Below are 26,858 nucleotides of genomic sequence, written 5' to 3' on the forward strand. Positions count from 1 at the left end.
ACAATCCTAGACTTAGGGTTCCCAAAACCATCCATGTTCTTCTTTGTTTCATTGCAACAAAGAGTGCAGCACTAAGATGCTTTGGGGAAGCCAGACCCTGGATGTTCACAAAACAAAGTGACAAAATGGCAACTCTCTAAAAACCATAGTTATCTCCTTGTCGTATTCGCACAACGTCCAGCCTAGAAGCAGACTGTAGGATTAGCCCTACGAGGGTTTCTTGCTATGGGGTTCAGTTGTAATCTATCTATCCTAGCTCGCTGCAATACCGTAAGTCTCCTGTGGAGGGCAGGTGTGTTATGAGAGGTTGGAAAGGGTGGTGGAGGGAGGGAGGGAGGGTCGTTGTTCTGAGTAAGTTGAGAGCAGGAAATGAGGTAAGAGGGAAGCAGCAGCTTGGCTACTACAGTGTTACTATGGCAGCCCGACACCAGCAGCAACACACAACGACAACAGCAGCTCTGCAGCACTGGAGTGAGAGACACTAGTGTAGACACGCTCTCTCTCTCTCACACACACACACACACACACACACACACACACACACACACACGCACACACACACACACATATATACAGTATGTATACACACACTTTAAATCACAGACAGAGGAATACAAAACATACAGATACGACCTTCAAGCACATATATATATATATATATATATATATATATATATATATATATATATACAGACATGGACCTCGAGTCTCACTGAAAATATAATGGGATATGCAACGCGGCGGATTGAATTATGGATGGATCGTGAACGCAAAGGGTGAATGCAACCTGAATGACCCTCGCAGACCTGCCAACCCCACCCCCCCTGAAACTGACATGCTGTTTACATCCTCCTATCTCTTTATCATCCATCCATACATCCTCCTATCTCTTTGTTTACATCCTCCCATCTCTTTTTCATCCATCCATCCATCCATCCATCCGTCCATCCGTCTCCCTCTCCATCCATTCAGCCTTTCCGCTCGTTCCTCCTCTTTCATACTCCGGTCTCACTGTGCCAAAAAACAACAACAACTCAGTCTCGCGGTTACTTTCAGCGAGGCGTCGAATTCCGTCGTTTGTCGTTACACACAGGCATCGGAACGCATCGTGGCTCCTGAGAGGTGCGCCGGGTTGAAGTGGTGGACTGAAAGAATGATAGGTAGGGAGAGAGACGGAGAAAGAAAAGAGATAGGAAGAAAGACAGGGGAGGGGGTGGCTGCTGTGTGACAGATGAATGTCTCCCTGAGCATCAAACGGATCGCTCACCTCACTAGGCGTGTCTCTCTCAGTAGGCCCGGTGGGAAGCGGATCTCTGGCTCGGTGATACAAGTGCATGTCGGGCTCAGGTCTCAGGTCAGGCAGAAAGCCATTTATCTCTCTAGGGTTCTGTCAGATGGAGGCAGCGGGGTGCTGTTAGTTAGTGGAATATAAAACTCTAGTCTTATTCAACCCTTGCAAACCAAGAACTACACAAGTCTATCTGGGCATTTCTTTGGACAGTCCGTGTATATTGCAGTTGTAAAGTCAACCTGAATCACTCCCGAGTGTGAATGTGACAGATCACCCGGAAGGACTCGATCTGTACGGTCTTTGACTGCGAATGTCAAGCAACACTTTTGAATTTACGAACTTTAGATAATTAGGTTTGTGTAAAAACTAAAAGAAAATGGACACACAGTTCTTTGTATACATAATTATATTTATTCTTACCATATATACATATATCTGTCTGTACATGCATACAATCCTTTTTACATATCTGTAGATACTATATTTATATCTGTATACATCCCTTACCTATTCTTGCTAGTTAGGCTGCTTGCCAGTATGACTTACTACCATAGTGTCTTTATACCTGCATCACTGTACATATTAATACTACAACTCTGTACATACAGCCGATTAGCATTATTACTCAGTAGTACTAATTTATATATTTTATACCCAGTTTAATCTCGTGTACATTCATATTACTATTGCACTTTACTGTTACATTTGCACTCTGGTTGGATGCCAAACTTATTTCTGTTGTACTTTACTTATGCTGTATGATGAAAATATATTTGAATCTAATCTAATTGTTGGACTTTTTTTTTTTTTTTTTTTTTAAACTGGTGGATTGACTTTCAGAAAGTGGTGCTACAAATACAGTGAGGTTGTTACTACGCAATTAGGGAGATCGTTTTAATTGCAATACAGTCATATAATCCCCTGAGCTAGTTTGGAATGGTCATGATACACACGTAATGCCAGTCTTGAGACATTATTGGAATTGAGAGTAAATTGGAGTCATTAACTACTTTCATCAAAACTATTTTAAAGAAAGTACATTTCTTTCAACTGAGTAATAAGATACTTTAACACATTGAACGTCAGCAGCAGGGGGCGCTGATCCCCCTTCATCGCCAGGTCTTTATTCAATGGATATAGTTTTAGACTGCGACATTTGCGAGTGCTTAAAATATATCTTATATTATATCTATGGGTCTAATAACGCTGTCGAGTCTCAGTGAGTTGCTTCTAGTCAACATGCCTGAGACAGATTGTTTTTTCATCCGTACATTTCCGTTTTATACCGTTTTGAATAGAGTATGGTTTATGTGCTTTTCAGTAATTCCAGGAAAAAGATGAGAAAAAGGCATTTTACTGTAATCCAGTCATCCTGAAATCAACGCTAGATTATCATTATGTCGTCTCGTCGCGCATACATGAAATGACCGTCGTAGCGGGGCGCTAGATATAGCGAATAAACTAAATAACGATCCCAAAAACGAGTTAACTCGTTTCTGGCGCTGAACGCATGGTGGGCAATAACGAGTTAACTCGTTTCCGGCGCAGATTGAGTTAAACAACACTATTTGAACAGAAAGTACATTTCTTTCAACTGAGTCATAAGATACTTTAATCAACACTATTTCAACGAAGAGTAAATTTCTTTCAACCGAGTCATAAGATACTTTAATCAACACTATTTGAACGGAAAGTAAATTTCTTTCAACTGAGTCATAAGATACTTTAATCAACACTATTTGAACGGAAAGTACATTCCTCTCAATTGACCATAACATGGCAGGCCATTTTGCTCTTATGTCATGCTCGGGTTGGGATTCCTTTTCCGTTCCCAAAGGGAATACAGTACGTACATTGTGATGCGTGTGTGTGGGAGCCCGGCAGCGCTCAAGATTAAAACTTAAAAAATAGAAATGATACTTTTTAACTTGTGTTTAGTTTGGACAAGGCACAGAATTAACCCGGCACTCCCCCATGTTTAGTTCAAAAGTGTTTTACTTTTGTTAAAATAAGTGTTAAGTAGCTCTACATTCTGACAGCCATCACTGATGTGGAGTGTTTGGTCAGTAACATGGGTCTCCCAGTCCCTCCACTCTGCAGTAAATACAAAATACATTTTCTAGTATCCCGTTCCCACTTTATCTAATCAGGAGAGCCAAATTTGCTTACGGCACTGGTCGATTATTTTACTTGTTTCAAGCACATATTTGCTTAAAACTAGTTCTTATTTTTGTCACAACCTTGCAGTGTGGAGTTCTCTCTTCTGATTGGATAAAGCGGGAACAGGATACCATAAAATTTATTTTGTGTTTACTGCAGAGCAGGAGGGACTGGGAGACCCATGTTACTGACCAGACACTCTATATCAGTGATGGCTGTCAGAATGTAGAGCTATTATTTCAACATGTAGAAATAATACACGTACAGCACCTTTAAACATTTTGACACAAATTCAATGACAATATCTTCCCTCCTCCCATTTGGTTTACTTCTGCCCTGAGTATCAGTTCTTTGAACCTCCCCAACGTGTCTGCTTTACCAATCAGCCTCATTCCAGCCTGTCAATACTGAATCTAGGTCAGCTAACGTCCCGGAGGTATTGCGTTACTGTGCGAGTGTGTGTTTGAACATCACGCATGAGAGTGTGGGCGGGTGTCATGAGTGTATAATTAACCATCTGATTGTGTGAGATAACAAATGCAGAGTGCATTGATCAGTGGGATTTATTTTTCTTAACGTCTCCAAGACACAGAAATCGTGTGTGAATGTGAGGATAAATAAATGTGTGTTTTTGTGTAAATGTGCCTTTTTGTGTAAATGTGCCTTTTTGTGTAATCGTGTCTTTTTGTGTAATGTGACTGTGTAAACGAACGTGTCCTTTTTGCGTAAATGTGTCTACATGCAACGTTAAGGACATGAGACCAATCTGGGGGGTGATTCCACAGCTAAAAATGGCATATAAACAGATCCCTACCATTGACCGTACTGTGGCTACATGGGTGATACCAAGGACATCTACATTTAGCTGTCAAATGTCCTCAGTCTTAATAATACCAGAATTATAGAAAAAAAAATATAAATAATATATACTGTATATTTTTATTCTGATCTTGGAAACAAGGCTTTTGGGGTTTTCTGCTCCATCTGCGTGGAATAGCCTGCAAGACGAGCTTAAACTACAGGACACATTAAGGCTATGTGTCCACTAAAAGCCTTTTTTTCAAGGCGGACCGCTTTGAAAAAAGAAAATAAAAAGCTCAGAGCGTTTTTCTGAGGCTCGCGCCAGCCGCGGCTCCGCCCCTTCCTCGATGAGTTACATTGATGAGCACGCTCCTTTCCAAAAGTTGAACTAGTTTCAACTTTATGAGCTGGGAGCGCTCCGACCAAAAACGCTGCCGCAGAGAGCTCATAAAACGTGAGGTGCGGCGCTGGGAAGAGGAGCGCGCCTGTCGCGTCTCCAGCATAGAAATGAATGACAGAAAGGAGCTGACAACTCATAAAACGTCCCTGGTGGACACAACCCCTAACTCTAAATGAATTCAAACATAATGTGAAGACCATGGAATCTGAGACCATAGGAAACTGTAAATGTTTTAATTGACAAGAGCATATTTTCTTTCCTTGGAACTGTGTGTCTAAAACCATAAGCTCACTTGTCTGAATGTTTTAATGTTTGTTTTTGTCTGAAAAGAATGTGTTGTTTGCTGTCCTTCTTGACCAGGTCACTCTTGTAAGAGAGATTTTTAATCTCAATGAGTTTTTATCTGGTTAAATAAAGAAAATACAGAGAGCATTAAGTCCTTCCTTACAATTACGCAACAACTGCTCTCAAACAACAGGTTTACTCTATACCTTTTCACACCTACTGTATAATACTGGCACCATCTTTGGCATCACATTTCCTTTGACACAGATAAGCCCACTGTTTCTGCACACAGCCTAAACAGTTTCTGTGCAGTGTGCACACAGCCTAAATAGTTTCTGTGCAGTGTGCACACAGCCTAAACAGGACAACAGAAGCTGACTCGTCGCTTCTGCTCTAAACAGTTCTTAGCCGAGACCGAGTGCCAAAGAAATATTGTATGGCGTCTGGGGAGTGAAGGACACGGAGACGAGCGCCCTGCCTTAGTGCCGACTCATCTCTTAATGCTTTTTATGGGACGAGCGTCCTGCGTCTTGGGCTGCATTACCTTCCTCTGGGGGATGTGTGTGAAATGTTGATGCAATGTTTCATGTAATTGCAGCATCCGAGGTTCGAACCCGACCCGAGACCTTCGTTACATGTCTAATGAAGCAGAAATGGCTTAAAATAGATCTTACCAAAAAACAAAGATAAAAAGCCTTCCTCTGAACTCTTGGGTCATTTTCCTAGATGGGTTTGGAAGACAACCACAAGGGCACGATGGGAGGTCTATTATTTTCCCTGGTTCTACATCACCAGCACAAACAGCCTTGGGGTTTGAACTGCCGCATGTTGGACAGGTCCTGTAGCTCAGTGGGTTCAGCAGGCAAGCCTTTTGTCAGAACCGTCCCAAACTAGTTATTCTCCTCTCAAACTAAAGGAAATCCATCCCAGAAATGTGGTTGTACTGCATTCAGGCTTTTCTTTCATCTACCATCCCTGGACCATCCCTGCATCTGTGTTCAGGGTTCCCACAGACATTGCAAAATGAAATTCAAGGAATTGGTACTTTTCCAAGCACTGTTTTTCATTTTCAAGGATGTCACTCGAAGGACTTTCACTTTTAAACGCTGTTTTTTTAAGCATCTTCTTGGCCTGCTGGCCAGCTAGAGCATCACACGCGAAGAAATGAGGAAAAGCAGTTGGAGCGCGTGAGACAGCGACTAGTCAGATTTTTATTAAAACAGAACACATTTTTATTTTTCTTGATTCAGAACAATTTGATCATGGATGAACGAAACATTCAATGCGAATGGTTGATTTGAATTTCAAGGACTTTTTAAGCACATTGTTAAAAGATTAGCCGTTTTCATGGAATTCCAGGCTTAGACTTCTTTTGTAAACAATCAAGCACTTTAAGCACTTCAAGAACCTTGTGCGAACCTTGAATCTGTGTTGCACTACCCCAGACACTTTTCCATTGTCCCCGGGGTTTGACTCCCAGTCTAAGGTGTTTTATCTCAAGCCCTGAGTGCATAGCCCTACCAGGGTTAGGGGTTTGACTCCCAGTCTAAGGTGTTTTATTGATGCAAGGCCTGTTATCTCCGTTGATCGTAGATTATTTTCAGCACATTTCATGAAGTGATTGATGGAATGAAAGCTATGGACTATTTTAAATCACCGCCCCTCATGATGAACCCTGTCTCGATTGTGGCTCTTCTTTCAGTGTCATGTTGCCCAACGACACTTAGACATGCGAGACTCTGCACACAGCGAGACATTCTGACGTGATAAATGTCTGGCATGCCGTTGGGCAAACACAGCTGTAACTAATAACATTAACATTGGGTCCGGTCCCGTTTAGGCGTGCCAGGACCCTGGCATTGGTACGCCCTGGCTCCACCCGGCCACAGCTCACCAGTACTACTCAATGGAACACACCCATTATTCATGTCATTAGTTACAGCTGTTTTTAGTCATTCATGACACGTGGAAAAGGTCTGCTGTGAAAAAGGTCTTTCACTCTTTCACACTCTCTCACTCACTCTCTCACACTCTCTCTCTCTCTCTTACTCTCTCCCTCTCTCACACACTCACTCACTCTCAGGCTCTCTCTCACTCACTCACTCTCAGGCTCTCTCGCTCTCTCTCTCGGTTCTCCTCCTAGCCAACGGGCTTGTCCTTGACATTTGCCTCCTCACTTGCCTCCACCTCCTCCTCTGCGCTTCTCTCGGGAGGAAGAGGCAGACATGGCGGAGTTATAGCAGAGCGTTTTTTTGTGGGAGAAGAAAAAGGAACCGTCTAGCAGAAATGAAATTGACCCATCTCAAAACCACACCCCTTTTTCTCGATCCTCCAATCACGATCGCATGCCTGGAAGTGGCGGATGTGATCAGAGGATCGGGGGAAAGAGGCTCGGGGATACAGTAGGTCAATTCCATTTTGCTAAAAGAAACGAAGGAGCGACTGCAAATGGGATGGAGAGTGTGCGGAATGCAGCATTTGAATTTAAAGTGAGTCAGCTTTGGAGAAGAAGAAGAAGATAATAAAAAAAAAAGAAGAAAAAAGCGGACTGCTGTACAAAATAATAATAATAAAAAAATTTGATTGATTTGATAGATCATGCCTGGTATATGAGCCCTGGTTTTCTTACATCTCTTACGTGTTTCATGGCGCAGTAAAAACGGGTGGCGATCCGCAGTGTTTGCAGCCTTTGCTGAACGTTACCAGATTTGGGCCGCGGGGGCGCTTCCTCTGGCGGGCGCGGCTGCTAGAGAGGAGGAGGGGGGGGGGGGGGGGGGGGGGGGTCGGTGGGAGGTGGAGGACAGGAGAGAAGGGAGAGAGAGGAAGGGAGGAAGGAAGTTGGAAGGAAAGTTAAAGTGTTTAAAGAAATATACAGTAGAACAGCTTCTGCCAAGCGGCTGAGGGTCTGAACGGTAGCCTGGCAAGGGAGGTTAGGTGGTCATCCGACCCAAAGCCTTGTACTCTGATTGGTCCACCCAGCGACCATGTGCAGAAGAAAAGAGGTTCGCTCTAAACCTACGGAGCAAGAGACGACTACTCACCGATCCGTCTTTATTTTCACATCTATCTAAAGGGGAATTCTTATTGACTTACATAGCCGATATCTCAGATTCAGATTATTTTATTGTCACAGCTTTTTTAAATGTACATACATTCGGAAAATCGTGAGATGCTTGTTTTTCCCGGGTCTTCAACCGTAGTAGATTTGTAAACAACAATACACAACGATCTATACAAACTACACAATACAAGGTATATGTTTTTGGTTCTAAGCCTCTAAACGTTATCCTCTACTGCTACATTCACCGTTTGTTTTGACGGCGGGGCGCTTGTTAATGCACCCGAGCTGAACTGTATTTGGGACAATAAGGGATCGTATTTGACTGTGGTTTTGCCCGTCACTGTCGCCTGCGGTGATGTATACTGTACATGTCTGTCCTGCTGGGTCTCTGGCACCCAGGCCTGGCAGAGACGGCAAGCAGACTGGCAGAGCTGCGTGGTACAGCTGAGAGCTGGCTTCATCGGAGCACGGTTGGTGCTGAACTGAACCCATTAAATGAAAGGGATGGTGAAATCTACATTTTAGATCTTACCACCATCCCTTTCAAATAATTTCCATTTCACCTGCGCCGACCTGCATTTCACATCCATCACCAACTTAAAGACACCAGATTTATCTCGCACATAATCTCACACACATCCTGTGTCTGTCGAACTAAATGAACGTGTTGCAAAACTGTATTAGAGTGTTTGGATGTATGTGAGATTATGTGCAAAATAAATCAGCATTGGTTTTTTGGGGGGTGAAGTGGCTCTTTACCAATGAGCTGGAGGTGGTAAGGTACTATACTTAGACTGAGCAGGTCTCACAGTGTAAGACCCCCCCCCCCACCGGAGACGGCAGCCGGTGCTGGCAGGAGGAGCATGTGGAGAGGAAACGGCAATAACAACATAAAACCACGCCAGCCGATGCTGAAACCCGCCCGATTCTTTTAATAAAAACACACTTCTTCAAATCGATATCCGAAATATCTACTTATATATTACTGTGTTCTTAAATATTACTACATACTATGCTAATATGTCTATACTACTACTGTATGTACTCAAGACTGTAGCACTCAATTTAGACACCGTTTGATGAACACTCTTACTTACCCTTAGCTGCCAGAGTTGTACCCTTCCTTCCTGCTGACTTGTTGTACAGAACTTGTAAGTCGCTTTGGTACGAGGAGGGGCTCCACAAAGCAAGGCCAGCTAGCTTTTAATACTAACCAACACCAAATAATACAAACTCTGCATTTTCCCTGATCACAAAGACAAGACACTACAAACCGCTCTTAAGACAACACGGGTTCACCGCGGCGATTAACGGGAGCATCTTCCATAGAACTAGGAGATAGGCAGTGAAATTGAGTGCAGATTCAAACGAGCCAGTAGATCACTCTCTGACCCTGCTTTGTCACACACCGCCCTGCCAGGCGGAAAGGCCAGAGCTATAACCCCTTGTGTGGGTTAGCCACAACCTTGCCGCCCACAAAGAAATACAATAACCTTAAAAGTATGATTCATGTCAAAAACAAAGTACAAGTCATGTGTGAGGGAAGAACAGGACATGGTCCAACACGGCATGCAAATAGATGAATGCGGGTCGTGTTTCTAAACACATCGGAGGCTTGCGTTAGAAATGACTCGGAGTGGCAATACAGAAGAAGAGGTATGTAAGGACCGTGCAGATGCATGCAGTGCAGACGCATGCATGGGGGGGGGGGGGGGGTGTCATGCATCGAGAGGAGAACCCTGTCGTGCTTGTTGTTTGTGTGAAGTCAACACACAGTACAGACTATGGTACCTCATGAAAGGAACACTTTCATTTTCTCTTCTTCCGTTGTGAACACCCTGTTCCTCTTTCCTAAAAATTCCATGATTGTAGTATATTTTTCTTGGATTCCACAGTTTTTCCTTGAGCCTGGCTCCTGATAGTTGGTCCTCATTTAGGAAGTGCAGCATGTGTGATGATGGGACTGCACTGTTCCGAGCCAGCAGGTTCTACTGGACTTTCAAAGGTCACACATTACACCCCTATAGGTCTCCGAGGTCCCCAGAACACATTCTCTGCTGAAGTTCTTTGCATTCTAGCAGCGCTCTATACCCCTTTGTTTCAGTCCTGATCTCGACAGGCCGCTCTGGGACTGTGCGTGAAATTCAGATCAAACTGTCAAACTAGGCATTGCAGATCAAGCTGCAATTCTTGTATGAAAGGTGCTATACAAATAAAGTCCATTAGTATTATTATCAAATATGAGGTAAGATCCAGCAATTGTATGTTTGACTTCTCACCTAAAACACATGCGTTTTTCACATGCACATACAGGTCAAGGACAGTGCATTGTCTATGATGCCCGATTGGCGTATGACGGAGAGGTACATTTGAATGGCTTGTTGAAGCACATTTTCTGACCTGGGCAGCCCAGAAGATTCTTATTCCACAGTTTGCGTGTTAGATCGGAGAGCCACATGTAAGTGCGCAAGCAGTGAAAAAGTGAGTTTCTCATAATATGTGACCTTTAATAGACCACAGCGGATCTTTGTAAAGAGGCAACACATTGATTCACAACGGCTAAAGCCACGGGCATTTCCAGTGGGTAGCTGTAGCATGCCTTTGTGCATTTGATGCATGAGTGTATGTGTGTGCATGTGTGTTCGTGTTATGAGAATCTAAAAAAAATACTATAATAGTGAAATTTTTCTGTGTTTGTGAGAGAGAGAAAGAGAGAGATAGAGAGAGAGCAATATAGTGTGAGTATGTGAATGAAAGTATTGTGTCATGCGGAGAAGCCAGCTGTCGCTAGTCAGTTCTTTCTCTTTGGTCTCAGAGACCTGCTGCTTGTGTGGGTGCATGCACTGTACAGTACCTGTGTGTGTAAAATATATTTTTACTCCCGATGATGATTTCAGTGCAGAAGTGCTGCATCACTGATGAAGAAGAACCATATAAGTCTGTTTTACGTTTTTCAGAGGAACAATACCGGTAATTGCAAACTCGATTATCTAAAGATGGTAAGTTAGTGTTCATTCATAGTTAAAGACAGTAGAGGTTAAGTACTTTATTATCTAAAGGTGGTACGTTAGAGTGTTGTGTTCATTGTTCAACCATAGTTAAAGACAGTAGATGTTGAGTACTTTATTATCTAAATATGTTAAGTTAGAGTATTGTGTTCATCCATAGTTAAAGACAGTAGAGGTTGAGTACTTCATTATCTAAAGATGATAAGTTAGTGTTGTGGTCACTCATAGTTAAAGACCGTAGAGGTTGAGTACTTTATTATAAAAAGATGGCAAGTTAGTGTTGTGTTCACTTATAGTTAAAGACAGTAGTCTTGTGATATATCACATTCACACTCCAAGTGGTCTAGATTACCTTCAAAACTGCAAATACATGGGCCGTCCAAAAGATAAAAAAACGACTTATATGGTTCTTCAGTGCAAGGGTTCATATATTGAATTTGGATATACTGTCCCATCGCTAAGTATTAAGTAACGGTGGTCATCATGACACAGATGAGAATCAGTGGTTAATCAGCCAGTGCACTCAATACGTTCACACGTTAGCACTGCTAACAGACTCAATGCTGCTTCTCGTAGATCTCCATTGTTAGTCTGTTAATAGTACTTCACACACGGCTGAGATGTGGGCGGCCAGAGGTCACACTAGCTTATGTGTTTTAATCCTCACGTCCTTCCATGGAAGTCTCTTATTTTAACCACACTAATGCTGTGCTTCTTCTAACCAGTGGGTATATTTAGGCTATGGTTAGACTAGTGTATTCCTGGCGTTTTTTTATACGTTTTTGACGACGTTTCATGTCCTATCTACACAGAAATGCGTTTTTTGGCGTTTTTTTGTGGATACGGCTGAAACGCAAAATTGTGTTTGCGTTTGGAGATACGCAAAAAAAACGAGTCGACAACAGCGTGTAGTCAGCACGGAGCAGTTGTTGCGAAAACGCCCATGCGCAGTAGATACCATCTGCGTGCCTTTCCGGTGACAACAGTGTGTGTGTTTGGGACAGAGCTCCGTGTCCCAAATAGCTTCAGCTACCATGTGTTGTCAAGTTATTGTTATAAGGACCCCAGTCCAAGCTACAACAGTCTGCATTCCCTTAACAATTGTTTGTATTGAGCCGTATTGTATTGTACCCATATGCAATATGTTAAATAAAGTTTACATCCATTCATTCTGCTAGCATTACCGATTGCATGAGCAGCTGGCTAACGTGAGCTATCAGGATTCAGACCCTGTTAGCTCAGAGTTCCTCTTTCAACTTAACAAGCATTAAACAAAATGGCCCAGTCATCTATTCACCTTTGTTTAATACACACAGTGTTGTCTCTAATGTTATCTAACTACTGATAGCTCACGATATCATCAGTTTCATGCTGGCTAAGTAGCGTGAGCTAACGTTAGCTTCTAGCCACAATGCTATATTGTTATAATGGCATACTCCATTGACGTTAGCATGCAGCTAACAATGCTACCGATCGTTTTTTAGACTAAACTATCCGCTCTTGGTGGTCACTTGTGTTGATGTTAGTTTTGTTTCATCAACAAATGACAGGCAGAACACACAGTGAATGTATCCGTTTTGTTTATTGCACTTTTATTAGGCTTTGCTGAAAAAAGAATTGCTGCATTGAGTGAGCAAGCAAGATGGTGGCGCGGCATAGGCGCCTGCCTTATTGACATTTTCTTTGCTGGAGCTTCCACCAGGAAGTGTATTGGCACATTCGTTCTGATTGGTTGAAATTGCCTTCATGTTTGCCACCTACTGCCACCTACTGCTTTGGCAGTGTACTACATCAGTGTGCTCGGCTGACAAAAACGCGGCGATACGCATAAGAAAACAATACGAAGATGATACGAAAGGTGTAACCTCTGCCTTAGTTTGGAGTTGGGGTGAGGGTTCCCCCAGGTCTTCTACGCTTGATGCCCGTTAGATTAAGCCTCCATAACGGACCTAGTGGAAACAGAAGACCCTGCAAGGTCAAACCACATAGACGGACTATGTTGATGGTCAGCCAAATGGTTGTGCGCGCACAAGTGCACACACACATATATAAAGGAATACACAAACATACAGTATACTCAAGTCACTCACTCACACAAAATTACCTTGTCCAAGTGACTCAGGCCTTTTCTGTACTGCTGAGCAAACAGGAGGCCAGACAGACAGTAGGACAAACAGACAGTGGAGCCATAGTGCTCATGATCAGTGTCTGCACTCTTTATCACCGGCCTCGCCCCAAAGCCCAGCATCTAAAAATGCTGGGCTAGGTAACTTATTTGGACTTTCCTGGAAAGGCAGCTTGTCGCCGAGCAACGTTAGCCTGAACTCTGTTTGCTGACAAGAAGGGTATTTGGTTAACGTTCTACCAGGAGAACGAGGGAAGCATTGGGGCTTTACTGATTTTCTCTTCCTAGAAAAAAGAAACAAACACCCCTTTTACGCAGAACCGTTCTGTATGAGGCTACGTTCACACTGCAAGCCTTCGTGCTCAATTCTGACTTATGGCTCAAATCAGATTTTTTTTGTTTGTTTTGTTCATATTATTATAATTATTAATATTATTTTAAAATGTTTTAAAATGTGGCCAAGATCAGATTCCAATGTGAACCGGTCACGCTCCTGAACTGACCCGCGTGCGCAAATTAACAATAAAGAAGATGGACGTAAACAAATTGTGACAAATCTAGAGTGACGTAAAAGTCACATGACTGTTCAGACTGAGGTGGCATTGCAAAAGATCAGACCTGTATCTGATTTCACATTATGAAAGTGGCCCAAATCTTGAATTGAAAAGATCAGATTCAATGTGATTTGTGCTGTTCACACCATTATGAGAAGAAGAACAGATCTGAGTGACAAAAAGAAATCACATTTGGGCCACTTCTGCCTGCAGTGAGAACGTAGCCTAAAAGGTAGGGACAGGAGATGGGGGTGGGGGGGGGGGTTGTTCCGGCAGTAAGCCAGCAGCAGAGTCACGTTGCCCCAGAGACACCAGAGTAAGCGGGACAGCGCAGCAGGCTGGGACACTTTGCCCGAACTCATCTCACCCCGACTGCTTCTCCTGCTCTCCAGCTCTCTGGCATCTGATGCCGCAGTGAGCCTCATATCGTCACTGATATACCTATTCCTCTCTTGAGTTAAATCCATACTGTGCTGTCAGAGCAGGCTTACGTTTGCAGGTTAAGTATTTCATGTTCTCGATGGCCCATTAGTGCCTGCAGCGTGTAGTGAGAGTGATGCTTTCTGGCCCAGAAATACTTGGCTTACGCAATGTTGTTGTGACTAAGAGATTCGCTCAAAGAAAACCACTAGGTTTATCAACTTCTACTATGAGTTTCACATCAGCGCATTTCCTGGTTGATAAGATCACGATGGTGGTGCTGTCACGTTACACATCACACCTCTACAAATAACCTGCATATAACCCATATACTGATAGCATGTACAATAATGCTGTATGTATGTATATATATATATATATATATATATATTCTCTCTTCTTTACTAGTTACAATGCTGGCCAGTATGACCTACTACCATAGTGTCTTTATACCTGTATCACTGTACATATTAATATACTACAACTCTGTACATACATCCGTCCGATTAGCACTACTCAGTACTACAAATGTATATATTTTATACCCAGTTTAATCACCAGTACATTGTATATTACTATTGCACTTTACTGTTACATTTGCACTCTGGTTGGATGCCAAACCTCTTTTTGTTGTACTGCTGAATAATGACAATACATTTTAATCTAATCTCTGATCACACACACACACACTTATCCATCCTTCACAAAAAACCACAACATTGGATCAAATGTCCAGCAATGTGAGACAAAAATCTCTGTCAACATACAAATAAAAACTCTTACACACACGCGCACACGCACACACACACACATACACACACACACCCCACAGTTAAAACCCCTTGGTCTCCCACACACAGACATCAAGCAGAGGAACTAGTTGGACGACTGAAGCGGGGAAAGGGGTCGGGTGGTGAAGACAACTTAAAAACATGTAAGACACAGAAAGCATGCAGGAGGAGGAGGAGGAGGAGGAGGAGGAGGAAGAGGCTAACTGAAGAAGATGGATATTGTCATCCCCACCCAAAAGGAGAGAACACCAGGGTGGTGTTAGTCGGTAGGAGGCGTGGGAGGGCGGGCGGGGTGGGGGGGCTTGTAATGGTCCCAGTAGGCTTGTAATGGTCAGAAACTGTGTGGGCCATCTGTACTACCGGAGAACACGGTTCTCTGTCCCTCACTCGCCCGCTCGCTCACCATCCACATGGCTTTTAAATGGACACAGAGTGGCTGCCAGCTCATCAGGAATCAATGTCCAATAGTCAGTGGACAATTATCACAATTTAGCTAACTTGAAAGGTATCAAATTGACGTCTGTGGTTTTGTGTGTCTGTGTTATCGTGCGTGTGTGTGTGTGTGTGTGTCAAATCACCCAGTTAATGCCTCAGTGACCACATCAGTCTTGAGAGGGTTTTGAGGGGTGTGTGTATGTATGTGTGTGTATGTGTGATATTGCATGTGTGTATATGTATAACCAAGAGCATTGGCAGCAGACTGTACCTTCTCCTTGTCACTGGCCTCTCTCGCCACGGTGGAACCCTGGAAGCAAGAGAGAAAGAGGAACATTATATTATAGGTACATGGGCTGCTGGTCTGGGGAGCAGGACTTATATGATCATGACCCTGTGAATGGCTGAGAGAGTTCCCGCCAAACCATTTACTCATACATTTAGTGTTTTTTCTAGCCCGTCTCGATCCAACATTGTAAATAAGAATTTGTTCTTGATGACTTGCCGTGCAAGCAGACTGTAACAATGTCAGAATTGATAACTGTATCACGTAAAAATTTACAAAGAAAGACTACCAGTACAGTAGGTGCTCAGACAACCAGTACAGTAGGTGCTCAGACAACCAGTAGGTGCTCAGACAACCAGTAGGTGCTCAGACTACCAGTACAGTAGGTGCTCAGATTACCAGTACAGTAGGTGCTCAGACTACCAGTACAGTAGGTGCTCAGATTACCAGTACAGTAGGTGCTCAGACAACCAGTAGGTGCTCAGACTACTATGTGCTATGTGACCATTGGAAGAGCAGCACGTTGCTCCGCTCCGAAACCCAGGAAATGCTCAAGGCTCCCAGTCTTCTGCTGTAGATAATTAAAACTTTTGCCTGGAGGTTATAGTGTGGACTGGATTAACATATTTTAGTTTCATTACTCGGTTTGCTGCCTGTCTGAAGCTTCCCGGTTCACTTGGAACCGGGCCAGAACTCTGATAACTGATTGTATTGGGATATTGGGATATGCAAATCCATTTGGCATGAATTTGCCATTCGCCCAGCGAACACAATGCCAATTGTTTTTTCCCCCTCTGTATTAGGCAACTTTATATCTACATTTCACACCTGTGCCAGCCTGTCCATTCCATCATTATGTAGTGGAGGGTCAATCTAAGCTATGGCCATTATCCCAGTGATAGCCATTAATACAACCCTGATTATTAAGAAAAGTGTAAGAGTTGACGAGAGATTTTTCATCTGAAGTCTGACTTCTTTGTGAAGCTTGAATGAGGCATGAATCCACCATACTTTCTGTTACTCCTCTATTCCTCCCCTCATCCCCAGCCCCTCCTACCTTCAGGTCATATTTCTTGTAGACGGAGAGGCGGTGGGAGAACACGTTGCGCGTGACGATCATGTAGGTCTCGTCTCCATCCACTGTGAGCCGGTACATACCCAGGAACTGAGGCAGCAGCGTGTTGCCATGACACTCCACGATGAACTGACGAGAGAGAGAGAGAACATAACACTCCACGATTAACTGACGAGAGAGAGAGAACATAACACTCCACGATGAACTGATGAGAGAGAGAACATAACACTCCATGATGAACTGACGAGAGAGAGAACATAACACTCCACGATGAACTGACGAGAGAGAGAGAGAGAGAGAACATAACACTCCACGATGAACTGACGAGAGAGAGAACATAACACTCCATGATGAACTGACGAGAGAGAGAACATAACACTCCATGATGAACTGACGAGAGAGAGAACATAACACTCCATGATGAACTGACGAGAGAGAGAACATAACACTCCACGATGAACTGACGAGAGAGAGAACATAACACTCTGCGATGAACTGACGAGAGAGAGAGAGAGAGAGAGAGAGAGAGAGAGAGAACATAACACTCCACGATGAACTGACGAGAGAGAGAACATAACACTCCACGATTAACTGACGAGAGAGAGAACATAACACTCCACGATGAACTGATGAGAGAGAGAGAAAACATAACACTCCACGATGAACTGACGAGAGAGAGAACATAACACTCCACGATTAACTGACAAGAGAGAGAACATAACACTCCACGATGAACTGATGAGAGAGAGAGAGAACATAACACTCCACGATGAACTGATGAGAGAGAGAGAGAGAACATAACACTCCACGATGAACTGATGAGAGAAAACATAACACTCCACGATGAACTGATGAGAGAGAGAGAGAGAGAACATAACACTCCACGATGAACTGATGAGAGAGAGAGAGAGAACATAACACTCCACGATGAACTGACGAGAGAACATAACACTCCACGATGAACTGATGAGAGAAAACATAACACTCCACGATGAACTGATGAGAGAGAGAGAACATAACACTCCATGATGAACTGATGAGAGAGAGAGAGAGAACATAACACTCCACGATGAACTGACGAGAGAGAGAGAACATAACACTCCATGATGAACTGATGAGAGAGAGAACATAACACTCCACGATGAACTGATGAGAGAGAGAGAGAACATAACACTCCATGATGAACTGATGAGAGAGAGAACATAACACTCCGCGATGAATTGACGAGAGAGAGAGAGAGAACATAACACTCTACGATGAACTGACGAGAGAGAGAGATAACACTCCACGATGAACTGATGAGAGAGAGAACATAACACTCCACGATGAACTGATGAGAGAGAGAGAACATAACACTCCATGATGAACTGACAAGAAAGAGAGAGAACATAACACTCCACGATGAACTGATGAGAGAGAGAGAACATAACACTCCACGATGAACTGACGAGAGAGAGAACATAACACTCTGCGATGAACTGACGAGAGAGAGAGAGAGAGAGAGAGAGAACATAACACTCCACGATGAACTGACGAGAGAGAGAGAAAACATAACACTCCACGATGAACTGACGAGAGAGAGAACATAACACTCCACGATTAACTGACGAGAGAGAGAACATAACACTCCACGATGAACTGATGAGAGAGAGAGAGAGAGAACATAACACTCCACGATGAACTGATGAGAGAGAGAGAGAACATAACACTCCACGATGAACTGATGAGAGAAAACATAACACTCCACGATGAACTGATGAGAGAGAGAGAGAGAGAACATAACACTCCACGATGAACTGATGAGAGAGAGAGAGAGAACATAACACTCCACGATGAACTGACGAGAGAGAACATAACACTCCACGATGAACTGATGAGAGAAAACATAACACTCCACGATGAACTGATGAGAGAGAGAGAACATAACACTCCACGATGAACTGATGAGAGAGAGAGAGAACATAACACTCCACGATGAACTGACGAGAGAGAGAGAACATAACACTCCATGATGAACTGATGAGAGAGAGAACATAACACTCCGCGATGAACTGATGAGAGAGAGAGAACATAACACTCCATGATGAACTAATGAGAGAGAGAACATAACACTCCGCGATGAATTGACGAGAGAGAGAGAGAGAGAACATAACACTACGATGAACTGACGAGAGAGAGAGATAACACTCCACGATGAACTGATGAGAGAGAGAACATAACACTCCACGATGAACTGATGAGAGAGAGAGAACATAACACTCCATGATGAACTGACAAGAAAGAGAGAGAACATAACACTCCACGATGAACTGATGAGAGAGAGAGAACATAACACTCCATGATGAACTGATGAGAGAGAGAGAGAGAACACTCCACGATGAACTGATGAGAGAGAGAGAGAACACTCCACGATGAACTGACGAGAGAGAGAGAACATAACACTCCACGATGAACTGACGAGAGAGAGAGAACATAACACTCCACGATGAACTGACGAGAGAGAGAGAACATAACACTCCACGATGAACTGACGAGAGAGAGAGATAGAGAACATAACACTCCACGATGAACTGACGAGAGAGAGAGAACATAACACTCCACGATTAACTGATGAGAGAGAGAGAGAACATAACACTCCACGAAGAACTGACGAGGGAGAGAGAACATAACACTCCACGATGAACTGACGAGAGAGAGAGAGAGAGAACATAACACTCCACGATTAACTGATGAGAGAGAGAGAACATAACACTCCACGATGAACTGACGAGGGAGAGAGAACATAACACTCCACGATGAACTGACGAGAGAGAGAACATAACACTCCACAATGAACTGATGAGAGAGAACATAACACTCCACGATGAACTGACGAGAGAACATAACACTCCATGATGAACTGACGAGAGAGAGAGAGAACATAACACTCCACGATGAACTGATGAGAGAGAGAAGATAACACTCCACGATGAACTGACGAGAGAGAGAGAAAACATAACACTCCACGATGAACTGACGAGAGAGAGAACATAACACTCCACGATTAACTGACGAGAGAGAGAACATAACACTCCACGATGAACTGATGAGAGAGAGAGAGAGAACATAACACTCCACGATGAACTGATGAGAGAGAGAGAGAGAGAACATAACACTCCACGATGAACTGATGAGAGAAAACATAACACTCCACGATGAACTGATGAGAGAGAGAGAGAGAGAACATAACACTCCACGATGAACTGATGAGAGAGAGAGAGAGAACATAACACTCCACGATGAACTGACGAGAGAACATAACACTCCACGATGAACTGATGAGAGAAAACATAACACTCCACGATGAACTGATGAGAGAGAGAGAACATAACACTCCACGATGAACTGATGAGAGAGAGAGAGAACATAACACTCCACGATGAACTGACGAGAGAGAGAGAACATAACACTCCATGATGAACTGATGAGAGAGAGAACATAACACTCCACGATGAACTGATGAGAAAGAGAGAGAACATAACACTCCATGATGAACTGATGAGAGAGAGAACATAACACTCTGCGATGAATTGACAAGAGAGAGAGAACATAACACTCTACGATGAACTGACGAGAGAGAGAGATAACACTCCACGATGAACTGATGAGAGAGAGAACATAACACTCCACGATGAACTGATGAGAGAGAGAGAGAACATAACACTCCATGATGAACTGACAAGAAAGAGAGAGAACATAACACTCCACGATGAACTGATGAGAGAGAGAGAACATAACACTCCACGATGAACTGACGAGAGAGAGAACATAACACTCTGCGATGAACTGACGAGAGAGAGAGAGAGAGAGAGAGAGAGAGAGAGAGAGAGAGAGAGAGAACATAACACTCCACGATGAACTGATGAGAGAGAGAGAGAGAGAACATAACACTCCACGATGAACTGACGAGAGAGAACATAACACTCCACGATGAACTGATGAGAGAAAACATAACACTCCACGATGAACTGATGAGAGAGAGAGAGAGAACATAACACTCCACGATGAACTGATGAGAGAGAGAACATAACACTCCGCGATGAATTGACGAGAGAGAGAGAACATAACACTCTACGATGAACTGACGAGAGAGAGAGATAACACTCCACGATGAACTGATGAGAGAGAGAACATAACACTCTACGATGAACTGACGAGAGAGATAACACTCCACGATGAACTGATGAGAGAGAGAACATAACACTCCACGATGAACTGATGAGAGAGAGAGAGAACATAACACTCCATGATGAACTGACAAGAAAGAGAGAGAACATAACACTCCACGATGAACTGATGAGAGAGAGAGAACATAACACTCCATGATGAACTGATGAGAGAGAGAGAGAGAACACTCCACGATGAACTGATGAGAGAGAGAGAGAACACTCGACGATGAACTGACGAGAGAGAGAGAACATAACACTCCACGATGAACTGACGAGAGAGAGAACATAACACTCCACGATGAACTGACGAGAGAGAGAGAACATAACACTCCACGATGAACTGATGAGAGAGAGAGAGAGAACATAACACTCCACGATGAACTGACGAGAGAACATAACACTCCACGATGAACTGATGAGAGAAAACATAACACTCCACGATGAACTGATGAGAGAGAGAGAACATAACACTCCACGATGAACTGATGAGAGAGAGAGAGAGAGAGAACATAACACTCCATGATGAACTGATGAGAGAGAGAACATAACACTCTGCGATGAATTGACGAGAGAGAGAACATAACACTCTACGATGAACTGACGAGAGAGAGATAACACTCCACGATGAACTGATGAGAGAGAGAACATAACACTCTACGATGAACTGACGAGAGAGAGAGATAACACTCCACGATGAACTGATGAGAGAGAGAACATAACACTCCACGATGAACTGATGAGAGAGAGAGAACATAACACTCCATGATGAACTGACAAGAAAGAGAGAGAACATAACACTCCACGATGAACTGATGAGAGAGAGAGAACATAACACTCCATGATGAACTGATGAGAGAGAGAGAGAGAACACTCCACGATGAACTGATGAGAGAGAGAGAACACTCGACGATGAACTGACGAGAGAGAGAGAACATAACACTCCACGATGAACTGACGAGAGAGAGAGAACATAACACTCCACGATGAACTGACGAGAGAGAGAGAACATAACACTCCACGATGAACTGACGAGAGAGAGAGAGAGAGAACATAACACTCCACGATGAACTGACGAGAGAGAGAGAACATAACACTCCACGATTAACTGATGAGAGAGAGAGAGAACATAACACTCCACGATGAACTGACGAGGGAGAGAGAACATAACACTCCACGATGAACTGACGAGAGAGAGAGAGAGAACATAACACTCCACGATTAACTGATGAGAGAGAGAGAGAACATAACACTCCACGATGAACTGACGAGGGAGAGAGAGAACATAACACTCCACGATGAACTGACGAGAGAGAGAGAGAACATAACACTCCACAATGAACTGATGAGAGAGAACATAACACTCCACGATGAACTGACGAGAGAACATAACACTCCATGATGAACTGACGAGAGAGAGAGAGAGAGAGAACATAACACTCCACGATGAACTGACGAGAGAGAGAACATAACACTCCACGATCAACTGACGAGAGAGAGAGAACATAACACTCCACGATGAACTGATGAGAGAGAGAACATAACACTCCACGATGAACTGACGAGAGAGAGAACATAACACTCCACGATCAACTGACGAGAGAGAGAGAACATAACACTCCACGATGAACTGACGAGAGAGAGAGAGAGAACATAACACTCCACGATTAACTGAGAGAGAGAGAACATAACACTCCACAATTAACTGACGAGAGAGAGAGAGATAACATAACACTCCACGATTAACTGAGAGAGAGAGAGAACATAACACTCCACGATGAACTGATGAGAGAGAGAGAGAACATAACACTCCACGATGAACTGATGAGAGAGAGAGAGAGAACATAACACTCCACGATTAACTGAGAGAGAGAACATAACACTCCACAATTAACTGACGAGAGAGAGAACATAACACTCCACGATGAACTGACGAGAGAGAGAGAGAGAACATAACACTCCACGATTAACTGAGAGAGAGAGAACATAACACTCCACAATGAACTGATGAGAGAGAGAGAGAGAGAGAACATAACACTCCACGATTAACTGAGAGAGAGAGAACATAACACTCCACAATTAACTGACGAGAGAGAGAGAGATAACATAACACTCCACGATTAACTGAGAGAGAGAGAACATAACACTCCACGATGAACTGACGAGAGAGAGAGAGAGAGAACATAACACTCCACGATTAACTGACGAGAGAGAGAACATAACACTCCACGATTAACTGACGAGAGAGAGAGATAACATAACACTCCACAATGAACTGATGAGAGAGAGAGAGAGAACATAACACTCCACGATTAACTGACGAGAGAGAGAACATAACACTCCACGATTAATTGACGAGAGAGCGAACATAACACTCCACGATGAACTGACGAGAGAGAGAACATACCACTCTCAAAAAGTTAGCATTTTGTACTTCAGGGTGTATATTGTATATTTTGTATAGTGTTTGGTCTTTATTATTTCTGACTGTATGAAGCACAATCTCAGGGGGCTCATACAGAACCAAGCATTTCACTGTAATGTACATGTACCATATATACCAAATAAAGCTAAACTTGGAGTTAGAAAGCTCCTGCTGGAAACAGTAAACGTAAAGACACCCTGAAAATCCTAATCTGTCCGTCCCGGTGCATCCATGAATTGGATGATGGGTTCGCTGCACACTAAATTACCTTAAAAAAAATTACGTGAACAAAGACGCATAGTGTCACAGATGCACAGCGTCCTCACATAGGGCAGTTTCACACCTATGCAGAGGATAGGCAGGGCTCTACAGTGCGAGCATTTCACTCTAGCAGCGTTTGCCCCTGAAAATAGATTTGTGCGAACCAGGAAAATCATTTAGGAGCACAGTGTGCGAGTAATAGTTTTGCGTAGTGGGCGCGTCAACGCGCAATTGTCATTTCATATTAGACACAGAGCAGCGCGGACCTTCAATTGTAGAAGCTATGACATCTAGCTATTCAGCCCTGCAACAACTCATCTCACGAGTCATGCTGTTTCTATGTGCAACGGGTCCAACATGCTTTGCATCCTCGCCATTCCTGTATAACGCTCAGAGGCATCCTACATTTCTTTGTGTGCTTCTACATTTAAAAGTTAGCATAGAGCCCTGCCAGGACTGTCATAGTTATCATCATCGGGCAATCGAAGCTTCATTCTTCTCGTACAAGCTTCAACGCGGTGGGAAAACAAGAGCTGTGGGGGTAGACGGGTTTTCTGCAAATGCGCGTGACGTCGTTGTCCGAGGAGAACTAATTCTCAAAATGAATGTTGGATTATTATTTCTATAAGCTATTTCTTACGCTGATGTAGGCACATTTTTGGAGGAGGGTAAAAGAAAAATACACCCAGAAACAAATAAAACGAAGCATCGATCACCATAGCAGTGATTGAAGCCTTGGTGACACAACCAGCTCATATCAACACTGGTTGCATGCACGCTAATGCGCTCCCGCGCATGCGCATAAATGTTCCCTCGCATAAGGACAGACTAAAAACAGTGCCTAATTGCCTCTACAAAGTAGAGTGCAAAGTAGAGTGCAAAGTAGCCAGGTGGGTATTGCGAGTTGGCGCATCAGTCGAGTGCAGCGCATTCCTGTGTGCACGCGCGTGCACATCCGTGCGTGTGCGTGCACGCGCTTCTGCTCACAAAACTTTGGTTGCACGGAGTGCAACCTCGTCCCATGAGCAACGCATCACTGGACACAACCTGATCATTCCAGTAGCAGTTATTCCATCATACTTCTACCGGCACTTCTATCGGCGCTGCACCGATCCCACGGAGAGAGGTCTGACCCTATCCGTGATTCACCGCTGAGGCCACCCTTATCCTGAATCACTCTGAGCACTCTGCGTCGTGGTTGGGGGTGAGTCGGGCAGCATGGGAGGGCAAGAGTTGAATGAGTGAATGGGTTTATTGTGTTTATTGTCTGTGGAGGTACTGTATGAGTGCCTGTGTGAGATCACGTGGTGGTAGAAAAGTGTCAGAGAACAGAGAAGAGAGAAAGAGTTTTGAATCAGTTGTAAACTCTCAACTCCATATCGCTTTGGGACCGGAGTGACTTTTTCATAGTTCAGGAATTGTTGGAGGAAGTACTCCCTTTTTGTTGTGGGGGCGACAGTGACACAGGAGGTACAGTGGTCTAGAGACAATGGCTCAGGAGGTACAGTGGTCTAGAGACAGTGGCTCAGGAGGTAGAGCGGTCTAGAGACAGTGGCTCAGGAGGTAGAGCGGTCTAGAGACAGTGGCTCCGGAGGTACAGTGGTCTAGAGACAGTGGACCAGGAGGTACAGTGGTCTAGAGACAGTGGCTCAGGAGGTAGAGCGGTCTAGAGACAGTGGCTCAGGAGGTAGAGCGGTCTAGAGACAGTGGCTCAGGAGGTAGAGCGGTCTAGAGACAGTGGCTCAGGAGGTAGAGCGGTCTAGAGACAGTGGCTCAGGAGGTAGAGCGGTCTAGAGACAGTGGCTCCGGAGGTACAGTGGTCTAGAGACAGTGGACCAGGAGGTACAGTGGTCTAGAGACAGTGGCTCAGGAGGTACAGTGGTCTAGAGACAGTGGCTCCGGAGGTACAGTGGTCTAGAGACAGTGGCTCAGGAGGTACAGTGGTCTAGAGACAGTGGCTCCGGAGGTACAGTGGTCTAGAGACAGTGGCTCAGGAGGTACAGTGGTCTAGAGACAATGGCTCCGGAGGTACAGTGGTCTAGAGACAGTGGCTCAGGAGGCACAGTGGTCTAGAGACAGTGGCTCAGGAGGTAGAGCGGTCTAGAGACAGTGGCTTAACCCCTAACTGCTCCCGATGAGCAGGTTGGCACCTTGCATGGTCGCCTCCGCCGTCGGTGTGTGAATGAATGGGTGAATGTGAGGCATAAATTGTAAGTAGTGGTAAATGAGGACGATCGAAGTTCTCGAACCCCGTTTTGAGGGGCTTTCTTAAGCTTCCAACTCAGGGCAGGAACCCAACCCAGCATAGAGGAACCATGAGTGACTCAATAATACGGTGATTGGTCCATATGTGTGCTCAGCGGTGCTCATGCCTGAGTCAACCTCCTATGCATTATTCATTATAGCATTTTCCCCAGTGAATCTCTTAGTTACATCAATATTGTGCTGTCAGAACAGTCTCATATTTGTAGGTTAAGTTCAATATTGGTCATTTTAGCACTCTCATCTTGTTATCAACCAGGAAATGCTTAGTTGTAAGTTGATCAATCTAGTTAGTGTGATCTATGCACGAAAGAGATTACTTTCAGCGGATCTCTTAGTTACAACAAGATTGTATAGATTAAGCAGTGTTGCTGTGTTTATAGGTGAAGTAATGTTATTTCCAATGTTTGCTATTTGGCCACGCTGGAACGCAGCCCAGCCACTGCCCTCCGGGGAAGGCAGAAGCAGGTCAACCAGCATCACTTCAGTGTTCCTATTGGTGGTGTGAATGCAAACAGAAAAAAAGCCCTGAAGGTATGTAGTTCTCGGAGCAGCTCCCCAGTGGGTAGTTACTCTCAGGGAGACCCTAGAACTGGTTGGTCCAAAAACACACAGATACATCACAATCAACCTCTACTGTGTTTAACTATGAATGAACATGTGGTACCTGGTAGTACTTCTTGGTCTGAGGCACTTGTGCATACGTATATAGAGTACTACGTGATATCTGGTAGTATATATATATATATAGCACCCGAGGAAGCGGAACGCGTTGTGCACCAAACAAATAAAAAGCGAAATCAGTCCTGAGGAGTGTGCGGTATATATATAGTACTACATGGTATATGTTGTGAAGGGCCAGATTAAACCGAATATATATATTTATTTATATATATATATTTAATTGTATTTGTATATTCTCTAATATTCCCTGATATCCCTTGTATATTCCTTGTACAATATGCATTGAATATCCATTCTAGCCTACTGAACATCCCATAATAGTCTCCATT

The 26,858-nt window shown here is 43.8% G+C and overlaps 1 protein-coding gene across 1 annotated transcript in view; it reads right to left on the reverse strand.

Moving 5' to 3' along the window:
- The window catches only part of pip4k2aa (phosphatidylinositol-5-phosphate 4-kinase, type II, alpha a), a 128,267-nt gene that overhangs the window by 8,708 nt on the left and 92,701 nt on the right, over window positions 1-26,858 (reverse strand). Inside the window, exons 5-6 of the mRNA XM_084326052.1 lie at window positions 16,675-16,821; window positions 15,603-15,641 (exon numbers count right to left, since the gene is read on the reverse strand). Coding sequence (XP_084182178.1) covers window positions 15,603-15,641; window positions 16,675-16,821 — 186 coding nt within the window. The remainder of the gene's footprint in view (window positions 1-15,602; window positions 15,642-16,674; window positions 16,822-26,858) is intronic.

This window comes from Notolepis coatsorum (genome assembly GCF_963971535.1).
Source record: "Notolepis coatsorum genome assembly, chromosome: 12".
NCBI lineage: Eukaryota > Metazoa > Chordata > Actinopteri > Aulopiformes > Paralepididae > Notolepis > Notolepis coatsorum.